The sequence below is a fragment of the Geotrypetes seraphini genome, chromosome 1 (genome assembly GCF_902459505.1).
Source record: "Geotrypetes seraphini chromosome 1, aGeoSer1.1, whole genome shotgun sequence".
Classification (NCBI taxonomy): Eukaryota; Metazoa; Chordata; class Amphibia; order Gymnophiona; family Dermophiidae; genus Geotrypetes; species Geotrypetes seraphini.
In genome coordinates this window covers 375,372,693-375,397,755 of record NC_047084.1, presented here as the reverse complement: position 1 = coordinate 375,397,755, position 25,063 = coordinate 375,372,693, and the positions used below count along the sequence as shown (strand labels likewise).

Below are 25,063 nucleotides of genomic sequence, written 5' to 3'. Positions count from 1 at the left end.
AACTACAGTGGCTCTCAAACTAGATCCCAAATCTGGTCACATCATCTTTAGGATAATGATAGAAACAGACCTGTTTAACCTCGCTCTTGATCTCCACTGTAGACTATGCCCTGCAGTAGCAGTCATCATGGGGGCCTGTGAATCAGGCCCTGCCCCCTTCTCCTGTGTGGGCTTCCTGTTAAAAACTGGAAACTCATGTAGGAACACTGGGGTCAGTGAGCATACACCGATTCCAATAGGACCACCTGTTAATCAGTTTCTCTATCTCCACCTGCTGGTAGATGTGTGCTATCCCACTAGTCTCTGGATTCATCTGCTGCTGTTGCTAAGGAAACACCGATTCAGAAGGTGCTATACCATTGAAGCCAGCTCTATGGGTGATTGAGCACCCTCAATATTGAACAAATATCTTGACCATGTCCAGGGAGAAGTAATTTCTATTGGGTTTAGTACCCTCCAATAATTTTTGAAAAGTTGGCTCCTATGTGCTATACTATCCACTGGTACTGTTGCCTTTGACCTTTAGATAAATGAGAGGAGGAAATGAATGACAAAAGAGTGAAGGGCATCTAAAGTCATGGGAATTTTTTAAGTGTTACAGATTGGGAAGTAGCATTACTATAGTAAGTTATTGTTTAAGAAGTTAGGCATAAAATGTGACAGGAAATCCTATTTTGAAGGACCAAAGTGGCCAGAAGGAAGCTATTTCCCATTTTCCTGCTGACAAAGGAAATGTGAGTTTCCTCAATCCTTCCAATCCCTCTCTAGTTCATTGATGTGTACACTGGACTTTAAAGATCTGCAGCAAAAATCTGCTAACAGATATCAAACAACGCTCACATTTTTGGTGAAACAGCTAGATGCAAAAGAAGAAGATTTTCTGTGGCTGGCCAACCAGAATACCAATTCTTATTTCTGTGGGACTGAGGAAAGACAGAACAGGAAATGAGTAAATGAACCAGTCAAAAGTGGCTTTGGTGCCACCTGTGCAAGGCTCGCTTGCTTTCAAGCTACCAGTTTACCAGTGAAATTTCTCTCACTACTGTTGATAGCTATCTCCCATGTCCTCATTATGAGTAAATACCTTTAGAAAGAGGGTGCACGAGATCAAAGCCAGAAGTTTATTTGGAGGGGGGTGGGACCAATGGTGGACTGAAGTGACCAAATATTCTTTGCATTCTCTACTTCCGCATTACAAAGCACATGATTGTTGGCCCACCAGCTAAAGACTCCCCTTGAGTCCTGCCTGCGCTGCCAGAGCAGTGCACAAGTTGGCAGTACATTTCAGCCGCTGACACTGGCACTCACATGCGTGCTCAGTTCAGTTGCTGAACTGAACACGCATGAGAGAAATGACATCAGCGGCCGATGCACACCTGCTAATTTAAGTGCTGCTCTAACAGCACAGGTGGGACTTGTGAGAAGATTTCTTTGGTTGGCAGGGCTTGGCACCCTCACTTGTCTTTTTTTCCTCTCTTTTTTCCTTTTTATTGATTAAATAGGTCTTTCCTGTATATTACGGCATTCTTTTCCTTTTAATGCATTTGATTTTAATTGTTAGCCTCTGAGAACTGTTGTAAGCTTTGGCAGGATATCAAATTTGAATAAATATAAATATTAAAGCAGAGGCTCCCCCCTCATCAGTTTACCCTCTTCCTTCCACTGTACTTTTAGATTCTGGAGCCTCCCTACAAATTGAGTTCTCCTCCAATATTTTGGGAATACTTTTCAACTCTTCCATTACCTTTAAGGATCAAATAAACTCTCTGGTTAAGAAATGTTTTTTTAGTTTACGAATGCTGAGGAAGGTTAGATCTCTTTTCCATCAACGTCATTTTTCCGTCTTGGTCCAATCAATTATACTATCTCGGCTAGATGAATTGTAATGCCATTTATCTCGGCATCACAAAGATCTGCCTCCAAAGACAACAATTAATTCAGAATATCGCTGCGAAGTTGATTTATGGAAAAAGCAAATTCGACCATGTGACTCCTTTGCTTTTGAGTCTCCATTGGCTCCCGGTTTATCTCAGAATCCAGTTTAAATGTTTATGTATTATTTTTAAAATTTTACATGACATTTTTATTCCTCTTGTTCCTCTTCTATGGGATATTTATAGATTTTCATATGCGAGAGGCACTCAACAATTTAAACTTTCCCTCCCTTCTAGGAAAGGAATTCAAGGGGTCAAGAATTTTAGCTTTACTCTGGCTTTTAAATTTCCCCCAATTATGGAATGAACTTCCTTTAATTTTGAGTTGTCTCAGCTCTTTCCAATCTTTCCGTAAATCTTTAAAAACTTTTCTATTTGTTAAACATTTTGAAAATTAATCCTCTTGTTATGTTAGCTTAGTTTTTAACTTATTGTTAACCCGGTATATAAAGTTAAGTTTTAGTTTAGTTTAAAATACAACAGAATGAATGTTGCATACATACCTTGACTGCATAGTTGTTCTGTGGGTCCTTGGCACAGGAAGCACAGTAATAAATGGAATCCCCAGCATCACAACATGGCTTGTTGCAGGTCAGCTTAAAGAGTGACCAGCTGGTCTCATCAAAATGCAGTTCAGTCTTCTGGTTACGCATGAAACAGTCCTCACACTTGGCCGTCAGCCGGCGCAAAGATTCGGCATACAAGCCCCCCAGTTTGGCGTACACCCCTTCCTTGCTGTCGATGTTGCTGAGGAGATGGTGGAGTTGTAAGTTGGAGCCCGATGAGAGATGGCCAGACACACTGAGCTGCGAAGATGAGAAAGAGGGCGTGGCCCTGTTCTGGAGGCCGGCTCTGTTCCTGTGCACTTGGCCTCGACAACCTTTTTCTAACGATTCACAGGAGGAGAACAGGGGGTGATTATCCCCTGGGCTAGAAGGGCAGCTGAACTGGGATGCTTCCTGACTGCAGACATTGTTCTCCGAGTGACTTAAGCTCAGTTTGGGGCTGCTGGGTCTGCCTGTCCTCCTTTCAGGAGAAGCTTGATTCCAGGAGGAATTGTCAGGGGCTGAAGCTGTTCTGCTCACCGTCTTCTTCTGTGGCAAAGGAGGTGGCCTCAAAGCCCCACCCTGTTGTGGGTCTTCACTGGAAACTGTGGGGAAAGAGGCAGAAGGAGAGAGCTTCCTCATGCCGTGAACAGGAGAGGGAGGCATAGGTGACTGAACCACTTCACAGGAGAGTCCTGAAAACCAGAAAGATTTGGATTAGAAACTCCAGTATCACCTCATTCAAAGTGGCAAGTAATCAAGCAGCTCAACACTACCCAGACACAACCGTTTAGCATCGGGAACAAAAAAGTACAGGATTGCAAGAAAAAAAATAAGGTTACAGAAAGTCTAGAGCTCAGTATCTTGATGAAAAAGTTCCCCCCTTCAAACTCACAAAAGGGACATTACATATTTTAGCACCAGTCAAGGTCATCTTATTGACACTATTCCCTAAAAAAAACAATCAGCAAAACACAGTGCATGTTATAGCCACTGGGCAAATGGAGACCCCCCTGCACATCTCTCCTTGGATCATTAGCCCTGCTGCACTTTCCTGATCCTTATTCCCTGGTGCATCTTTCCTACATTCCTGATAATACCATTGCTCTGAATACACCGCAAAACCTTTCCCCAGTCTATTTTTGCAAGGTACGTGAATCCCGTTTCATGTCTGGTTTAGAAGGTGCAGTACTGCCAGGTACAATCAATGCTTCAAATCCAGTCTAAAAGTCGTCATCACAGAGAGGCGTTTCAGAGTGGGTTAAAGCTGAACCAAGATCCTTTGGGAACACACTGCATCTCAAGCTGCTTCAAGCCCAGTTTCAAAATGTACCCTTGATCGGGTCCTAGGAGGGCCGAAGCGAACACCTTCCTTTTCCTGCTGTGCAGGTAAAGGCGAGGAGAACAAGACCAATTTATTTCTGAGGCCAAGGCAGTGGTTAAAATTGTGAAAAGCGTTCTCTCTCCACAGCTCAAGCGTTTTCCTGTCAGTTATTGTTTCACAAAACAGCAGAAGTTCTGATTCAGCACACCCGCAGCCCAACAGCGTACCAGAGGACGCCCACGCTGGCATGAAGCAACTCCACATTAGAAAGTGCCCTATGAATTGCAAGGTTTCAAAAGCACACAAGAAAAGTGATATTATTCGGCCTATACTAAAATATTACTGGTGATAACTCCTATTTGCAATTCTTTAAAAAGGGGCTCCTTTGCCATTTCCCTTAGCCTCTGCAAACAGACATACCAGCAAGGTAGTCAAGGAAAGTTATAAAAATCTCACACTAGGATTGCCAAGCTGGCTCGATTTGTTTATTTATTTTTCCCCACAACAGGCTGATCCATGTCTGGTTTTCTCCCACTGCACACATGGACCTGTATTTTTTTTCTTTCCCTAGGAAAATCATAATTACAATCCTATCATTTGCAATGGAGTAAAATCAGGGTCGGATTACATGTCCATTGGGAAATGGAACAGCAAAAAGGTACAAATGACCCTCAGTAATTAGAAACAATGCTTAATTTTTTTAAAAAAGCTTTTAAATTGGAACAGTAAAAATGACCCTCAGTAATAGAAACGATTCTTAATTTTTTTTATTTTTTTAAAAAGCTTTCAAATTGGAAGAAAAAGACCTCAGCAGTCAAATGGCAAGCCATCTAAATTTTAATGATTACTCACTGAACTGGCTGCCTGCCGTGACCTGCTGTCAATCATAGGTCTCAAAAAATCCTTTTTTTGTTTATGTAAATGTTAAATACTCCACATGCCAAATCCTTCAATATATGTTTATATTAATGAACGCATATCTTAATAAGGCAAAAGTATAGCAGGACTTTTTTATATATATAATTGTAATCAAACAATACCCTTCAGAAAACTCCTTTGCTCTCAGATGCCTACTCTGATATAAACCAGTGTAAGCTAGGGGATGGTATCTTTCATCGAGCTTAGGAGTAGGGTTATATCAGAGTAGGCATCTGAGAGCAAAGGAGTTTTCTGAAGGGTATTGTTTGATTACAATTATATATAAAAAAAAGTCCTGCTATACGTTTGCCTTATTATACTGAGGACTTGATCCATTGTGTTGTTTCCAGTGTTGTCCACATATCTTAACAGCCATAAATCCCGATGGAAGTCTACTGTTTTGCTGTGGCTTCTTCAGGGGATATGACACCAAATAGTGCTCATAAAAAAGTGCTTTCCCATAACACCAAACAAATTATCCCCCGAATAAGCTGAGGGTATATCATTTAGAAATGGAGTCATTTGGCTACTTTATACTTCATCATTGGATAGGATTGATCTGATAGCTATGATGTTACAAAAGATGTCACACAACTGCATGAACCAATCAGATGCTAGCCACTGTAAGGATTATTTGTAGTGCAGTTCCCATCCTGTAAGGTCCTGTTTGGTAACATCAAGTTGATCGTTTTAACTTTTCAAGTTTTAGACATTCCTCATGCATACCAAGGTTACACGATTTTTCATTGGTTAGAGGATGTCATTATAAAAGATACCACAATCAAATGCTTTTGTATCAAGCTGCTATTTGGGAATCCCACCTTTGCCGGTTATCTTCCGTTTTCATATCCTATGTGAACTTAAGGAAATTGCTAAAAACTTATATGCAAAATTCTTGTAACATTATTTGATAAGTTCGTGTATAGTTTATTTCAAAGTTCGTTGTTGATGTTAACCACAAGGATCTGCAAGGTTTTGCGGTATACAAATTAATTTTATCCTGGATTATACATATGGGTTCCTGGGGTTATAGGTCCGATGAAGGCAAGTACCGTATATACTTGAATATAAATCGATCTGAATACAAGTTGAGACCCCCATTTTTCCCCCCAAAAGGAGGACAAATGGTTGACTCTAATATAAGTTGGGCAGCTTAATATTCAAGTGCCCAGCCCTGCCAGGATCTGCATCCAGCGCCCCTCGCTCCCCTATCAGGCTCTACACCCAGCCCCTTCCATCCATCTCCTGCCAGGCACTGCACATAGCCCCTTCCTTCTCTCCCTTCCAGGCTCTGTCCATCGTACCTCCTTTACCGCTGGATTCCCTGGTGGTCCAGAGATGTAGTGGGCCGGAACGAGCTTTCTGCACTCCTGCCCCGCTGCTAACCAGGTTGGTTTCTCGCTGCTGCGAGTTCTGGCTTGGTGCTGAGCGGCTTTCTGAATGGCGGTGAGAATTTGCGGGAGCCATTCAGAAAGCTGTTCAGTGCCAAGCGGCAGCACCAAAGCACACAAGTACAAGCACAAAGCACACAAAGAAACTTGATGTGGGATTGGATGGCTGAGAGACTGGTTCTACTGTTAGAGATACTTCAAGCTGGGCTGACTTTAACCATCAGGCAAACAAGACAGTTGCCTAGGGAGGAGGGAAAAGAGTGCAGCAACGAGGAACTGCAGTAAAAAAAAACAAAAAACCCTGATCCTGAGAGTCACACAAATTCAGAACCATACCGTGTTTTTACCTGCCCAATGTCTAATTATGCATTTATAGAAGATCATTCCAGGTTGTTTTTTTTTTTTTTTTGGAGGGGGCGCGGAATAATACTGGAGCAATCATAACATTTGGGCCTTGGGAGATCAGCCTAGGAACGTCACAGGTAATTGGGGGTGGGTGGTGGGAGGGGCAGAAGGCACAAGTCTGACGATTCACCTAGTGTACTCCAGCGGTTCAAATCCCATTTTAGGAGCCTATGTGAAATGTGACTAATGACACCATAAATATAAAATGAGGTTTTTATTGAATTCTGTTAGAGCAAACTATTTATAATACAGCAACAATCCAAATCCTATCCTTTTATATTAAAGAAAAAAAAAAAATAATAAAGTTACTGAAGTTCAAACATGTAACTTTTCCAGATTGCTTATGTATCCATGGGGAGGAAAAAATAAAGCCAGTTATTCTCCAGTTATTTTGGATCTGCTCCCTGTGTCACCTTTTCTCATATGGTCACAATTCTAGAACCACAGCAGACACTGTCAGATTCCTATCAATTTGTGAATTCTCCTGCACACCCTATCACTGACTTGTGCGAAGTACACAATGAGAAAGCAAGAATTATGAAGCGATAAAGCCCTCCATGGGGGAATCTTCAAGTTAAGGTAGCCACTGCAGAGCACTATAGGGGTGGGGAGAAGTAAGAGAGATTTTTGGCTGTGGCAACAGGTAAAATTTCTGTAATAACGAGTTCTCGCAACAAATTTTTCAGATACCTTCAGAGTGCAGCTACCAAACCTTGTTAGTGGTCGCCTTAAAGCCCTGAAAGGACAGTGTTAAAGAAACAGGTTCTCAACCCAGTCTTCAGGACACCCCCGACCACTTGGTATCTCTCATGAATATTCATTTCCTGAAAACCAGACTTGGGTTGCAGACTTGGAGGACCGATACTGTGATCCCCTGATGTATGTAGAACATCCCTCCCCCTCAAAAAAAAAAAAAAAGTTTGAGCAAATAGCTACAGTACATTTAAAATCACAGATCTTAGATGTTGTAAGAGGTGCCTTCAAAACCAAAATCCGCTTGTTCATTAAAAAACGCCGTCAAGCAGTGGGAAAACAATGATGGCAGCATGGCAGGGGTAACTTGTTACACTCAGCACAATGGAGTAGGTAGGGAGTGGGGTGCAGTTAGCTAAGTGGTTTTGTTAAACATTGTAATTCTAATCTTTAATGTCTACATACTAACCCTGAGTCAACAAAGGAGCTAGACTGACATACATCAATGCCCTAAAGCTTTTACAATGTTTCTGTCAACAAGTTCTTGTCTGTGGGAGAAAAAGAAAGAGTGCAGAGTGGGCCAGAAGGGGAAGGGGAGGGGAGAGAAGACAGACTGTGAAAACTTGCGTCTTCCATTCACTGAATTACAGGCCCTCCCGAGTCAGGGCTTTACCAGCCTATTATTTTTTTTATGTATGAAGAGTAGTCACAATTGCTGGTTTTCTACACACTCTCAAATATCCTGACTTTGCCAAGATCTCAAGGACAGAGCTGTGTGTACATCGAAATGACGCAAGAATGTTATAATACTATACAGGAAGATATGATCAATGCCCAGCTGTGTTTTCATATTCAGTGAGATATAATAGGCGAGCTGAAAAGCAAGATAGAAACAAATCCCTAAGAGGGTAAAATTAGAAGCTACTCAAGTACGAGTGTGTAGAAAGGTATTTTACACATAAGTTGACTCTCAAAAATTTCCCAGGAGGAGGAGGAGGATATTCATGCATAAAAAATAGATGTACACATTCACAGCACCTCTTTTTTTTCTCCTGATATACTTACAGGTGTTCTTCAGGGTAGAGAAGAGGCAGAGGAGGGCAGGAGTAGCACTTACAAGGTCCGACAATTAAGTCTGTGAACTCATCCTAGAAAAAGTGCTACATACCTAATTGCTGAATATCACTATGGTCATCCCTTCAAAGCAATTTTGGAACTTTTTCTGGAATGCCCATCAGAGCTGTCGTTGTATTAACCTTGATATCCTGAGTGTCATCAAAATGTCTTCCTTTCAATATTTCCTTTATCTTTGAGTAAAGAAAAAAAAACTCATTGGGGGGCCAGATCAGGTGAGTAGGGAGATGTTCCAGTACAGTTATTTGTTTTCTGGCTGAAAACTCCATCACAGACAGTGCCGTGTGAGCTGGTGCATTGTCGTGATGGCAAAAAGTTGAGGTCATTTTCGTCTAACTCTTTAGCACTTCAAAACAATAAACTTGGTTAACTGTTTATCCAGTTGGTACAAATTCATAATGAATAACCACATTGACATTAAAAAAGGTTAGCAACATCGTTTTGACTCTTATTTTGGACTGGCAAAACTTTTTCGGTTGTGGAGAATTGGCCAACTTCCACTGTTTACTTTGACACTTTGTTTCAGGGTCGTATCAGTACACCCGTGTTTCATCACCGGTGATAACATGGCCCAAAGCATTGTCTTGCCTCTCCAAAAGGTCTATTAGACTTTCTACTGTTTTTTGTTGTATCTCCAAAAGGTCTTGGCAAGCTTCAACTCATCAGTGAGCTCCTTCGGGACCATTTTCGCACACACTCTTCTCATGCCAAGATTTTCGGTTAAGATTTTCTCTATAGATGCTTACTCGGTCTGCTATGTTCTCACAGTCAGCAGACGATTTTGACACACAATTCGCCATATTTTTACAGTGTCTTCATCAGTTCTGCTCGTTACTGGCCACCCTGACATTTCTTCATCAGTGACGCTTTCTCTCCCCCTCAGAAAAACATTTAATCCATTTCTACACTGCTGTTTTCTTCATGGCATTATCCCCCCCAAAACTTTGACTAACATGCCCCCGATTTCACTCCCATTCTAGCCAACTTTAACAAAAAAATGTAATGTTTGTTCATTGCTCTAATCTAAGCTCCAACAATCTTGCAATGGTACACAACAACACGCAACGCTAATGAACGCCACTCAGCAACACACCGCCACACGTTGACACGAACACAGCTGTGAGACACTGATATACCAAGGTTACGAAATGTTACCGAATTGTTTGTACAGTGCTGCCAACGTAAGTGCATGGAGTGCAAGTTCTCAAGCTTAATTGTCAGACCTCACATGTGCGCATTTTATAATATATGTACTTATTTTTATTAGTATATACAAGCACACAATTGCACATGCTTTGGAGAAGGTATAAATATTTATGGTTTATTTTAAATATAATATACTGCCCTTCTTGTGACCATCACAGGGCACTTTACAACAAAATAAAACCACCACATCTCATGGAACATAAGAATTGCCATACTGGGACAGACCGAAGGTCCATCAAGCCCAGTATCCTGTTTCCAACAGTCCCAGCTAGATCCCAAGGAGTAAAACATACTGTATGGCAAAAAACAGAAGTTACGTCGGAAGGGGGAACTTGGCGGGGAGAAGGATCAGTGAACTTCAGCGCTGCGTACGACGACGTTGCCTCTTCGTCCTATGAACACTTCTAAAAAGTTGGTAGGCCTGCCCCAGGAGGCGCAAAGGGTCTAACGGGGGAGTTGCAGGTTTGGGCTTTTTTTTTTTTCTGGTAGCCGCAATCACAAGCGAGGGTGCAAGGGGGGGGGGGGGTTGTTGGACACACACACACACACACCTTCTACAGACCGGTGGTTGAAGAACACTGCCCTAGTTCAGACTCCTACCATCTGCAACGCCCCTCTATCATGTGTCCAGCTGCTCAAGCATCTTACTGTTACTGCAAGAGATTCATCGTTGCTGGCATCAAGGAGCATGTCCAACATTTAATAGACACTTATTTTCCTGCTCATCTACTACGCAGTTTAGGTTCTCTTCTATAAGAAAGAACATGTTACCCAGGAACAAAATAATATTAATAATTTTGTTACATAGTGAAATCACAACACAGCTCTAAGGACAGAGACCCTGCCTCCTCCCTAAATGAGTTCAAGTGTACTGGGGTTAATAAAACCATGCCGACGTCTTACTAGTGAAGAATCTAAACATTCAGAGGCTCTTAGGACTCCTTCAATCTGCATAGAGAAGTAAAACCTGCCAGGGAGAATGTAAGCAAGCAGAATGTGGCTCTGGCATCCCCGACTCATCCCTGCTCTTGGATTGTTATTCTTATGGCAATACAGTTGATCAGGAAGATGAGTCAGAACTGATTACAGACTTGACTTTAACCCAGTGAAAAAAATGAATGAAAGAGCTGGACCAGAGTTTGCAAGAAAAAACCCCCAAAACCCTCTCATTTAAAGACAAAAGCATGACAGAAAGAAAATAAAACAGGATGCTCGGGGAAGGAACAATCTTAAAGCAGGTGACTAATCAAACACTGCAAGTTATTTAAGGGCCTTTTTACCATAGCGCATTAAGCAGTTAAGATGAAAACTCGGTGCAAGCTGGCCCATGCTAACAGTTAATGCTGTAGCTGGACTCTTAGGGCTCGCTAACTCCTGCCTTAACTGACACATGTGGAATGAGACAGGGAATAGGAGGGACTCAGTCTGGCACTTTAATGCACAATACTACAGCACAAATTAATACAGAAATCGTTACGGGCAATTCTAAAGCTATTGCACCTGCAGGTATGTGTTCCTTTACATATGTAAATGCAAGAAAATGCAGGACAGGTGTAACCATCCTAAGAACTGCACGGGGCATACAAAGAGTAGGAGCATGGAAGGAGGGTTGACTCCCACTTACACACTAATTCCCAAATTCTATAATGGTGCTTTGGGTTGCATGCACAAATTTTCCCAATATGCACAAGCAATTTAATTGAATAACGAGCCAATTCCTACTGATAATTGCCTTCTTAATTATTAGCATCGATTAGTTTTAATTTAAGTGTGATCACCCAAAATTTGGGTGTGGCATTAAAAAGGTGGGGGCAAAGAAATGGGGGAGGGGGGTCATGGGCAGATCAGGGACAGGCCTCAAATTTACATGCATAAACGATAGAACAAGCGGTATCCGCACCTAATTTTAGGTGTGAGGTTCTGTACCACATTTTCACTGGCACAGTCACGGCTCCTAGGCATAAGCGCTATTCTGTAAATGGCAAAGTTTATATAATAGCGCACAGGCGGCTTTTTGACACTGATTTTTTATGTGCAATATATAGAATCCAGTCCCAAAAGGCAATGCTGTGAAAGTTAGGCACCAAAATCTGGATAAACTTATGTGCATTCACTTACGTGCATATAGCCTCAATTGTTTTTCTGCTGAAGTCTTAAATTATTTTTGTTAAACGTTAATGGCCTCAACCATCCAATAAAAAGGAAGAAAACACTTATTTTTAAAACAACAGAATATCTTCCAAAAATAATAAACTCTTACTTATTTTAACAGGAGTTGCTATACAACAAATTACATGCAATTGGAAAAATTGGAATAGATTAAACTACAGTTTTTGGTGGAATTCAGTGTGCCATATTTATAAAATGGAAAGAACATTAGCTATTCAGAAAGGAAATTTTAATAACTTTCAAGATGAGTGGGGGCCATTAACAAATTATTGCAATGAATAAGTATTATTTCCCCTGATTTGTACAAATGTAAGAATGGGGTGGGGGGAGGGGGGTTTTATCATATGGTATAAGCGTTATGAGATGTTGAAAGGATGGGAGGGAAAGGGATAATTCTATTTAATATGAAGAATTGTAGAATTTCAAGTGATATATTTAAGTTTAAATGGTTGATACTTTTTGATGCACTTGAATAAAGAATTGATGAAAAATGAATAAAGAATTAAAAAAAAATTTAAAGAATCAAGTCATTGAGAACAACATTTTTCCATAATTCAAGTCATTGAGGACAATTTTTCCATAATTCAAGTATAAAAGACTTCTCATATAACTGCATAAACATGTTTTCCAAATTTTCTCCCTTAATAACGTCTCAGCTGTTTTTATACAGGCTGTATGTCACTAAAGATGTAAAAAGACGAAGCGGTTGAAAGAAAAATCTGCAAAATAATGTACAGTCTGTGCCAGAAGACATATAAAAATAAACAAAACCTTTAAGACCTGAATAAGAATACTGTAGAGGAAAGGCGTGACAGGAGAGATGTTACAGATGTTTTAAAATGTTTTAAAGGCATTCATGATCAAATAAACATTTTCCAAAGATGGGGAAAATGTAGAACCGGGGAACATGAAACAAATTGTAATGAAACTTTTAAAAGCAACATTAGGAAATATTTCTTCATGGAGAAGGTGAAGGATGTTTGGAATGCCCGTGATGGGGACAATCGTGGCAAAATTCCAAAATGGATGGAACACACACAGAGGATCTCTATTACCATTCAAAGCAAAACGTAAATAGCTTTCATTCTAGAAAAAGCTTAGAGGTGGGTGATCTGCATTAAGCGGCAGTTACAACACTGACCAAAAAGGAAGGGGGGAGGGGAGGGAGTAAAACCTGCACAGAGTAATAGTTACAATCCTAACCAAAAGGTTTGTGTGCGGAGGGGGGAACCTGAACAAAAAAGTAGTTAAAACCCTAATCAAAATGGGGGGTGGGGATAATACAGAGTGGGTAAGATTGAGCGCTCTGTCAGAGTAAACGGCAGCTCAGCCATTATTCCGTGAAAACCAACCACTTGGGTAATGCAATCGACTTCCAAAGGAGAAGTGAAGTCACCCAGAACTATTACATTTGTCACCTTTAAATTGCTCTGTATTTTAAAAGAACTGGGCGACAAGTCTACCAGCGTTAGGACCCCTATACAATATTAGACAAGGGCGCCTGGGTAGGGGGTGGGGGTTTAGATGTCATTCCTAAAAACTCACAACAAAAAGTGAAGTGATAATTTCAAAAAGTATGTTCAATAAAATAGTAATGCGACTACAGCCAAAAATATTTAAATTGAATATAGCTGTGTTTCAATGTATCAATAGCACATATGCTGACTGAAAACATCCAATTGAGGAAAAAAAAAAAAGACCTCAGACTCCGTCCAAACATTTTAAGGCAATCGATACCTGCCAATTGAATGGGATATCTTTAATCATAAAAAAACCTCCTTGTAACTTGATATATCAAAAAACCTAGGATTCAGTAGCATGCACCTAATTATGCAGCCAAGTTTCGGTTCTCAGCTCCCATTACTGCTCTTTTGTCTGGGTGGATTTAGGAATGCTTCTTAAATTACACTCATCTCTCCCAGAGGGCAAGAAGCCAAATGCTACAGTGTGCCAACTAACTGCACAGGAAGCAGCCTTGATGGTATCAGCACCGCCTTCACCCCTGAGCTAGAAACCTATGTAGTACAGTACAGAGCCCAAAGGAGGGCTACAGAAAAGCGGGGTGTGCAGTGAAGCTGGATACGGAGGAGTATCAATAGAATTAAAGATAATAATAATATAATAATAACTAGTGTTTTAGCCCGTTACATTCATTACAGTAACGGGTGCTAGAATAGCCCCACCTATACCTTGACCCTGACTCTGACCCCATCCATGCCCTGCCTCTATCATGCCCGGACCCTGCCTCCCACTGATCCCAGTCCCACCACTTCACCTTTCACCATTTCCTTTGTACCCTTTTGGCCCTCATAGATCCTCCATTGCATTTATCACCTGACAGGGTCTTTACTTACCCGAGGCGGCAGCAGCAGTCCTGAAGTACCAACCTTTCCTCTCTCAGTGCCCCAAAGCAGCAGTGGTCCTACCATTTCCATCTCTCCCTTTCCTCCTTTCACACCCTCTACCATCTCTCTCTGACCCTGTTTCACCCCTTTTGCCATCTTTCCCTTTCCTGTCCCCCTCTGTCCTTCCCCAAGACCATCTCTCTCTCCTGCCCCCTCCACACTCCCTGAAGTCTATCTCTCCCTAGCCCCTACCATCTCTTCTGGTCCCCCTAGTAGCCCCTCTGTCCTTCTCATCCATCTGTCTCTGTCTCTCCTTTCCTCACTCGAGTCCAACATCTCTCCCTTCTCCCACTCCCTCCCCCGAATCCATCGCCTCCTGCCTCTGCGGAGCTCTTGCAGCTCCTCCTTGTCCTCCTCCAGCCAGGCTTCAGCCATCTACACTGGCTCCGGACTTGGCCGCCGCAGCCGACATCTGCCTCGGGGGAGAGAGAGAGATTCTCATGTGCGCCGGGAAGGGGGGAGGGGGCCATGATGGCGGCGAAGTTACAGTAGGGGAGGGAGGGAGTAGGGCTCTACAGCTCACGGAAAATGGAACACGCAGGTGGGAGTGCGCATGCGCGCTTTGGGTTTTATTATTAGATAGTCCTTGCAGAGCAAAGCCAAAAAACAAACAAACCAGAATGGAAAAGTTTTCTACAAGTATAAAAAATATCTTCACTCAACTTGTTACCATTTAAACAGTCTCCATCATCTTATAACGTTTACCTGACTTGCACCCACACAGCTGGATCCTACGATGTGACCCCCCAGATGCCAGAGATTTCCAAACGTGTCCTGGGGGACTCCCAAGCCAGTCAGGTTTTCAGAATATCCACATGCACTTCCTTCACTGGATGCAAATCTCTCTCATGAATATTAATTCTTGATATTCTGAAAACCTGACTGGCTGGTGGTTCCCAGGACTAGGTTTGGGAATTACTGATCTATGGAAAGCCCACCCAGATCATGACCCCAAACTTGAGTTTTGTCACTCCATTTGGGGTCCCAATTAGAAAATGACCTGGGTTTAAACTTTTCTCTGTCCCCACAAGTTTTGTTGCTGGCTCTGTCCTTGCCCCATTCCTATAAGCTCTGCCTTAACCACACAAGCCTTGAACACTTATGATTTTAAAGTGTTTGAGGCTTGTGCAGATGAGGACAGACCTTGTAGGAATGGGGCAGGGACAGGAAAAGATCTCTCCAGGACAGGACGGGAAAATGAGTGTCCCCTAGTCTTTGTAAATCTTATGCAGTAAAAAAAATAATAAAAAATTTCGATCCACTTGTACCTGTTCTACATTACTCAAGATTTTGTCATATCTTCCCTCAGCCATCTCTTTTCCAAGCTGAAGAGTCCTAAACTCTTTAGTCTTTCCTCATACAAGAGGAGTTCCATCCCCTTTATCATCTTGGTCGCTCTTCTTTGAACCTTTCTAGTGCCACTATAACTTTTTTGAGATAAGGAGACCAGAACGGAGCACAATACTCAAGGTGAGGTCACACTAGTGTGTGATACAGAGGCATTATAACATTCTTAGTCTTATTTATCATCCCTTTTCTAATCATTCCTAGCATCTTGTTTGCTTTCTTGGCCGCTGTGCACATTAGAAACATAGAAAAATGACAGCAGTAAAGGGCCACAGCCCATCAAGTCTGCCCACTCTAATGACCCACCCCCCTGACTTTACCCCCCTAGAGATCCTATATGCGTATCCCATTTACTTTTAAAATCTGGCACGCTACTGGCCTCAATCACCTGCAGTGGAAGTTCATTCCAATGATCAACCGCCCTTTCGGTGAAGAAATACTTCCTGGTGTTGCCATGAATTTTCCTGCCCCTGATTTTCAGCGGATGCCCTCTCGTGGCCGAGGGTCCTTTAAGAAAGAAGATATCATCTTCCAACTCGATACAGCCCGCGATATATTTAAACATTTCAATCATGTCTCCTCTCTCTCTACGTTCTTCGAGTGAGTATAGCTGCAATTTATTCAGCCTTTCCTCATAAGGGAGATCCTTGAGCCTTCGAGACCATCCTGGTGGCCATTCATTGAACCGACTCAACTCTTCGCACATTTTTTTGGTAATGTGGCTTTCAGAACTGTACACAATATTCCAGATGAGGTCTCACCATGGATCTGTACAACGGCATTATGACTTCGGGCTTCCGGCTGACAAAACTTCTGCGGATGCAACCCATCATTTGTCTAGCCTTGGATAAAACCTTCTCCACTTGATTGGCAGTTTTCATGTCTTCACTAATGATCACTCCCATATCATGCTCTGCTTTAGTCCTCGCTAAGGTCTCACCATTTAGTGTGTAGGTTCTGCACGGATTTCTGCTGACAAGGTGCATGACCTTACATTTTTTAGCATTGAAGCTTAGCTGCCAAGTCGAGGACCAGTGTTCCAATAGAAGTAGGTCTTGCGCCATACTGTCGGGCAAAGTGCTTTTACTATGTTGCATAGTTTGGCGTCATCGGCGAACAATGTTATTTTGTCTTTAAGCCCTTGAGTCAGGTCTCCTATGAACATGTTGAAAAGGATCGGGAGGTTTCAGCGTAGTGTCCACGATGACACCCAGATCTTTTTCTTAAGCACTGACCTCCAAGGTGGACCCTAGCATCCGGTTAACTATGATTTGTATTATTTTTCCCAATGTGCATCACTTTGCATTTCTCCACCTTAAATTTCATCTGCCATTTGGACGCCCAGTCTTCCAATTTCCTAAGATCACAGTCTGCATGCATTTTAACAACTTTGAACAGTTTAGTGTCATCTGCAAATTTAATCATCTCACTTGTAATTTCAGTGTATTGTCTACGATGACATACATCTTTTTCTTGGGTGCTGATTGCTAAGGTGGACCCTAGCATCTGGTAACTATGATTTGGAATTATTCTTCCCAATATGCATCGCTTTGCATTTGTCTGCATTAAATTTCATCTGCCATTTGAATGCCTGGTCTTAAGGTCTTCCTACAAGTTTTCACAGTCTGCATGTGTATTGTTTTTTTTTTTTAACAACTTTGAACAGTTAAGTGACATCTTCATAAGAACATAAGAATAGTCTTACTGGGTCAGACCAATGGACCATCAAGCCCAGTTGCCAGTTCTCACGGTGGCCAATCCAGGTCACTAGTATCTGGCCAAAACCCAATGAGTAGCAACATTCCATGCTACCGATCCAGGACAAGCAGTGGCTTTCCCCATGTCTCTCTCAATAACAGACTATGGACTCAAATGTCGTTCTAATTTCCAGATGTTAAATAGCACTAGTCCCAGTACAGATCCCTGTGGCACTCCACTAGTCACCCTCCTCCATTTAGACAAATGGCCATTTAAATCTACTATTTTCTGTCCAATAACCAATTCCTAATCCACAACAAAACATTGCCTCCTATCCCATGACTCTAATTTTCTTAGTAATGAAATCTAAAAACAGTTCCGCTTAGTGGCATTGTGAAGGAGGGAGGCGCTTGGGGCAGTGGCGCCTGGATTGCCACACTGTGTCTCCCTCCTATTCTTTCCCGCCACTTCAGTACACCCCCCTGCGTACCTCTTGAAATGTTCACTGGCATAAGCAGCATTTTCCACCTCCTTCTCACATCGGCCTCAGTTCCCTTCTGGACATCACATCCTCATCAAAAGTGAGCCAAGGCCAGTGCAAGAAGGAGGTGGAAGATGATGCTCATGCTGGCAAACATTTCAAGAGGTACACGGGGGACAAAGAGGAAGACAGATGCTGGCGCCCCCGCCAAGACAGTGCCTTTGGTAGTCTAAATCTCCCATGCCTCCCCTTACTATGCCATTGGTTCTGCTATATAAGCCGCCATTAATTTCACAATCAAATGGTATACTTGATCTCTCAGGGTTTCCACAGCTGGCATTGTGCTTGTTGCAGGTTTCTGGGTCTCGCTGCGACTTGTCAGGTGGAAACCGTTTCAGCCACCATGCTGTGGCTTTCTTCAGGGTATGCTCTGAAATCTGCAGTGTGACTTTAGAAATAGTGGGTTCACTGACCTGATTGGGAACAGGGCAGTCCACCAATTTGAATTTTGGCGGGAAAGTCAGTTGGTCAGAAATTTGAATTTTGTTGTGAAAGTCCGTAGAGTGGAAGTATCACTGGTAGGTTTAAAGATGTTCTCCCTGTGGAGCTGGGTTAGATGTTCTCTCAGGGTTTCTGCAGCTGGCATTGTGCTTTGTTGCAGGTTTCCGGGTCTCTTTGTCAGGTAGAAACCGACGTTTCAGCCACCATGCTGTGGCTTTCTTCAGGATATGCTCTGAAGTCTGCAGTTTGACTTTGTAAATAGTGGGTTCACTGACCTGACTGGGAACAGGGCAGTCTCTTTTTCTATGGAAAAAGAGACCAACTGACTTTCACAACAAAATTCAAATTTCTGACCAACTGACTTTCCTGCCAAAATTCAAATTGGCAGACTGCCCTGTTCCCAATCAGGTCAGTTAACCCACTATTTACAAAGAAACTGTAAACCTCACAGCATACCCTGAAGAAAGCCAATGCATGGTGGTTGAAATATCAGTTTCTATCTGACAGGGTGCAGTGAGACCCGGAAACCTATAATGAGCAAATGCAAACAACTGAAAACTTGGCTCTTTTCAAAAATCTAACACTTCCCGCTTTTTGGTTCCCCGTCCCTCTTTATCTTCCTAGCTCCTTTCCTATAACCCTTCATTGTAGCTCCTTTTCAACCTAACCCTGTAAACCGTACCGAGCTCTACGCTTGTGGAGATGGCGCGGTATACAAACCTAAGGTTTAGTTTAGTTTAGTATATTTGACATCAGCCTGTAACTTGATGTAAAACTTAAATCCAATGATACATTTTTAATAAGTAGAGTCAAAATGATACCTCGTAAGGATGAAGGAAAATATCCATCTTGAAGAAAACAATTTTAGAATGATTGTATGCTATTATATGAGTATTATACAGGCTGAAGGATCTTCCATTAAATATGCAGGACAACTGTCCAGAATGCAAGAAGATTTGGACAACTTTTTTAACAACTTAACCTTAGTACATGTAATCAGTGGAAATGACAGCCAACATCTATCACCAGGGACTGGCTCAAAATCAACATGAAAAGAAAGGCCGATTTATGGTCTCTAGATTAGAAGGAATTGAGGATCATATTTTCTTGATTTAATCAGAAAAATATTGAGTTAAGTCTTCAGCTGAAGGACATGAAGCTCATGGATTGTCTCTTTCTAATGAAGTGGCTGCTAATGAATGGAAAAAAACTTAAAATAAATTTCTTAGTTTTAATGATCATCCTTAATCTGTAAGACATAGAATTTTCATTTAGCTGACTGAATTGCTAATTTATATCTTTTAAACGCAGGACTTCCATTGTAATTTAATATCACTATCATGAAATCGCCTCCAAATATATTCTAATTTACAACAGGATTTTTTTCAGTTCTGCTAAATCTTTATTATACCACGGTACTTGATGTCTTAATTACTTTTATTTTAACCTTCCAGGGAGCCATCTTATCAGTCTTTAAAGAGATAACTCTATACCAGGCCTGCACAACTCAAAAAATGATCCGGGGTCGAAACGAAGTCGGAAAATGTAGCAAGGGCCGCAGGTAATGGCCACGGCTCAAGGCACCCGGAAGTGCACGGACGTTGCCATGATGACATCACGCACGTGCGTTACATCATCACACTGACATCTGCGCATGCACAGAGGCCTTCCAGACGGGCCCTGAGTGCCAGCAGAGAAGAGGGCAGGAGAGGAGAGGCACTGGCGGCGGCTGATTACCTACAGCAGTGTTTCTCAAATACTTCAAGTTAAGTACCCCCAATCACAGAGCTCCCAAGCTCCGCCCTAAACCCACCCAAGCTCTGCCCCAGATTCTGCCCCCTTTACTAATTGCAATGCAACTTTTTCCTTTCATTTTTCATATACACACAATACACACAGCAGATATAAATTCTCAAAACTGACACATTTCGATCACTAAATTGAAAATAAAATCATTTTTCTTACCTTTGTTGTCTGGTGATTTAATTAGTTTCTGGTTGGACTTCCTTCTGACTGTGCATCCAACATTTCTTTCACAATCCAGCCCCATCCCCTTTGGTCCAGGTCTCTCTCTGTTTTCTCTCTGTTACCCTCCCCAGATCCAGTGTCAGTTCTCCTTTGTACCTACCACCACCTTTGCTCCAGGTCTCCCTCTCTCTCCCTCCTCTGTTATGATCTTCCATCTCTCTGTTCTTCCTCAGGGTCTCTCCCACTCTGTCTCTACCTCCCACAGTCCATCATCTACCTCCTGTCTTTCCCCTTTGGTCCTGTCTTTCTTCTGCTTATAACCCCCCCCCCCCCCCAGCATTTGTTCTCCTGTCTTCCAGGTCTTTCTCTGCTTCTCTCTTTCTCCTACCTTCCTCCCTCCCTCCCTGGTCCAGAATCTTTCCACCTCTCTACAGTCTCTCTCTCTCTTCCCTCTATACACCCCAAAGTCCAACATCTGCCCCTCTCTCTTCTGCTTCCCCTTTGTTTCAGGTTTCTCCCTCTCTCTCTCTTCCTTCTGCTAACATTTTGAGTCCTCTCACCTATGATCCAGGTCTTTCTATCTCTCTCACTCTCTTTGTCTTCCCCCTCCCCAGGGCCTGGCATCTCTCTCGCCTCAGTTCAGGGTGTTTCCACTCTCTACCACTTCTAGTCTAGCATCTGCCCTGTCTTTCCCTGTTTTCACACCCCACCTTAAGATCCCTTTCTGCCTCTCTCTCTCTCCAGATCCAGCATCCCGCTGGGCCCTCGCGACGGGCAGGGCCTTACCTCTGCTGCTTCCCGCATCCAGCGAGAGAGGTCATCTTCCACGATCCGCCGCTAAGCTAATTACGGCAACCTGCAGAGTGAACCTAGCAGGCTGCTGTTGGCCTCCAAAGCACGCTCCCTCTGCCGTGGTCCTGCCCCCTCCTCTGACATCAGGGGCGGGACCATAGCAGAGGAAACGTGTGCAGAGACTGACAGCAGCCTGCTAGATTCACTCTGCAGGCTGCCGTAATTAGCTTGTTGGTCCTCGAAAGCGGTGGCGGCGGTGCTTTTAAAAGTGAGACTAGGAGGGAAGAGCAGGAGAGCGGAGTAAGAGCTGGGCCGCAGTGAGAGCTGCTCTATACCATATGTCTAGGCGATTTGTAATATTTCCAAAATCTATTTACTCAAGAGCCACATCCAAAACCAAGAGGGATCAATTCTTTGTCTAACCTTAATAGAGGAAGGCAAAGACATAGAAATAGAGAGAACAAATTCTTCTAGATAATGATCCACCCAAAGAATCCGTTTCCAAATAAAGCTCATGCTTCTAATTGTGTTAAATGACCTGTATATGTTATTAAATAAACTAATAAGTGTCCTCTCATCTCTCCCTCCACCCTTCCCCCCTTATATCTTTCCCTATTCCTGCCTCTCCCTCACATTCCTTTCTTTCCCTTCATCTCTCCCTCCTTTCCATCTTCCTTTCTCCTCCACTGTCTTTCCTTGAGCAAGTTGTCCCATCTAGACGGAGTAGCATAGACCAAGTAGTCTTTAACAGCCGCAACACTGACCGAAACTCTGTGGCCTGCTTCTTCAATCGTGGTGACCACTTCAATCGTGGGGACCACAATGACAGACTGTTCTACAGCTGAGAGAAACTTCTCTGGCTGACACTGCTCCTGCAGTCAGGGCCTTTGGAAAAATAGTGAAGGGGTAGGGGTAAAGAATGAGGGCAATTGCTCCATGTGCTCCAACCCCCCACCCCTTCACATTATCAAGTCCCAGATTAATTTGATGACCAGTGGGATCATGGAAGCAGACTGTTAAGAAAGGCTTCAAACATCAGGGCACATCAAGGCCCCTGGTATGTCTCATGATAAAAAGTTATGCAAATCCAGTGCAAATCATAAACTAAACTAAACCTTAAGTTTGTATACCGCATCTATCTCCATAAAGATAGAGCTCGGCATGGTTTACAGGTAATTCAATAAATGAGGGAAGGACATAATAAGAAATTAGAGGTTATGAAGAGGATAGCTAGCTTTATATTTTAAATGGATAGCTTTACGTTTTGGAGAAAAGCCAAGTTTTCAGATGCTTTCGAATTAATTGGAATGAGCCTAGGTTCTGCAGCGGGGCAGGGAGGTTATTCCGAACCTGTTAAGTGTATACTATGTACTGTATGTTTAACCTGTAACCTGTTCTAAGCTCTTTGGAGACAAGGGAATAGAAACCGAATTACATAAATACGGCTGCTGTTGCAGGGGGATTTAAGGGGTATTAGTGCCTGATGCGACTGTCTCACTTATTCCAATGACAGAATCATCCTTGCTAGCCCCATTCTACTCCACGGTATAATTTTTTTTTTTTTTTATTTATATACCGTTTTATTCTAAAACGGTTCACAAATAGTTACACACATAAAATTTTATAAAATTCAGAACAAGGTAAGATCAAAACAAACAGATTCAATCCCTAAGTAAAACCAATTTCTCAAAGAAATGCATCTACAAATAATTGTGCTTTCAGCATTTTCCTAAATGAGTTCTTATCTCTACATTTTCGGATTTGACCAACCAGGCTATTCCACATATTTAAGAGTGCAATGACCTTAATGGTTGATACTCGGACATCAAACCTTTAAAAAATTCAGGGATCGTACCATATAAAAATTGGTGACGTATCATAACTGCTTTGTATTGAATTCTGAATGCAACTGGCAGCCAATGCAATTTTCGGAGATATGGACTTGAGTAATATGCTCATATCTTGATCTAGCCGCAGCATTCTGTACCACCTGTAAAGCCCTGTACCTGGTCTTAGGGCCAGATTCACCAACCTACCCGATTGGGCCCGATCCGGACCTGATCCGGGCAAGTCTGACGAATTCAACAAAGTAAAATATGCAGATGGGGGCAATCGGAAGAACGCCCCCCATCTGCCAGCACGGATTGCTTTTCTGTAGATGGTCTGCACATGCCCGTCGGATCTGCGATCTTTTTTTTAAAAAAAAACTTTTACTGGACCTCTGGGCTGGCATAGATTTTTTTTCTTTTTTTTTAACTGGAGCCTGTGGTTTTAACCCGCTTAAGCCCGCGGGTTAAAACCATGGGGCTTGCACTGTGGGGAAGGGTGGGAGAGTCGGGGCAGGCGGGCGATCAGGGAAGGAGGAGAGTCAGGGCTGCAGGAGGTGTTCGGGGCAGCAGGAGATCGGGGCTGACAGAGCAGAAGCAGGGCGGCAGAAGGCAGGGCAGCCGGAAAGGGCTTGAGCGACTGGTCCTCAGCAGTCACTTGGGAGTGATCGGCCAGCCCAGTTGTTGCTGCAGGGTTTCAGTTTGGGAATCGGGTCCCTGCCTATTTTGCATGCCGCTGCCCTCATTTGCATGCGCGGATTGGAGGATGGTCGGCAGAGATGTAAATGAATCGGGCCGGAGGGAAATTTGGTCGCTAACCGATTGGTACATGATCGGTTTGCTTTGTGAATCTAACCCTTAGTTATTACCAGGTACAGGACATTGCAGTAGTCCAGACGTGACAAGGTCATTGCTTGTACAACAGCATGAAAGTCAAATGGTAACAACATTGGTTAAATGATAAGAAACTTGTCTGGCTCTGAGCCCTAGTGGACTATAGTCATTGTATGTAGACCTCTGTAGATTAGTTGTGAACCATGCCAGAGATCTGAAAGTGAAATACAGGTTTCTCACCTCCCTCGGTCCTCGTGTCTGAAGCCAGGCTGTCTGTGGAACCAGCAATGAAGCGAACAGTGGGAGCTCTGGAAGGTGAAGGCAGGCTTTCAGTAGAGCCATGACTGAATTTCTCCAACTCTAAGCTGCTCTTGTTCATCTTTAAGATATGCCTGAAACCAACAAAATAAAAAAAACAAAACAAAACACAAACTAAATCCTTTCTCTTTTTCTAATACAATACAATAGAGGCAAGATCCAGCTAAGGAGGTCTGCATTGCTTGTTCCAGACTGAACAGATAAATAGCCTTTTTTTGTAACACTTGAACATAAATTTAATTACTGACAAATGAATAATGCAGATTTTCTATTCCTCTGCTCACTGCTATAACCCAGCATTCTTCTCAACCTCCAGTGACAGAAGCACAGGCGGTTCAAAGAAACCAAAAATGCATTTTCCTGGGAGCCAGACACAAATCCAGCGCTGGCAAAGGCTGAAAAGCTCTACAAGAAAACACGAGTAGCAATAGAAAAGCTAGGGTGTTTTTTTTTTTTTTTCTTTTCCTAGAGATCTTAACATTTTATCAAATTAGATTTGAAACATATAAGAAACTGCTGTAGCCCTCTCTATCAGTGAAGAAAGTTTAACCAGTGCTTTGTACATCACCCTGCTTAATAAGAGCATTTGGAATGCCCTACTGGGTTAGACTGAATGCCCATCTAGCCCTGGATCCTGCTTCAAATCGAGGCCAGTCTGGGTCATAGGTGCCTGGTACAGTCCGAAAAAGTGGCAAGATTGCATGCTTCTTACCACCAGGGATAAGCAGTGTCTTTCCCGCATCTACCTCCATAATCTTTAATCACCAGAAAGTTATCCAAACCTTTTTTAAACTCAGTTATACTAAGCTGCTCTTGTCATACCTTCCAGAAACAAATTCCAGAGCTTACCGTATTTTCACGCATATAACGCGCGCTATACGCGTTTTTACCTACCGCGCATACCCCTCGCACGTTATACGCGTGAGCGCGGTATACAAAATTTTTTTTACATAGTTCCCACCCCGCCCGACGCCCGATTCACCCCCCCCAGCAGGACTGCTCGCACCCCCACCCCGAACAACCGCTCGCACGCGCTCCCACCCGCACCCGCATCCACGATCGGAGCAAGAGGGAGCCCAAGCCCTCTTGCCCGGCCGACTCCCCAACAATATCGGGCCAGGAGGGAGCCCAAACCCTCCTGGCCACGGCGACCCCCTATCCCCACCCCGCACTA

The 25,063-nt window shown here is 42.9% G+C and overlaps 1 protein-coding gene across 1 annotated transcript in view; it reads right to left on the bottom strand.

Annotated features, from left to right (window-relative positions):
* PRAG1 (PEAK1 related, kinase-activating pseudokinase 1) overlaps positions 1–25,063 on the bottom strand; it is a 106,395-nt gene that overhangs the window by 14,473 nt on the left and 66,859 nt on the right. The window contains exons 4-5 of the mRNA XM_033915548.1: positions 23,812–23,963; positions 2,438–3,174 (exon numbers count right to left, since the gene is read on the bottom strand). Coding sequence (XP_033771439.1) covers positions 2,438–3,174; positions 23,812–23,963 — 889 coding nt within the window. The remainder of the gene's footprint in view (positions 1–2,437; positions 3,175–23,811; positions 23,964–25,063) is intronic.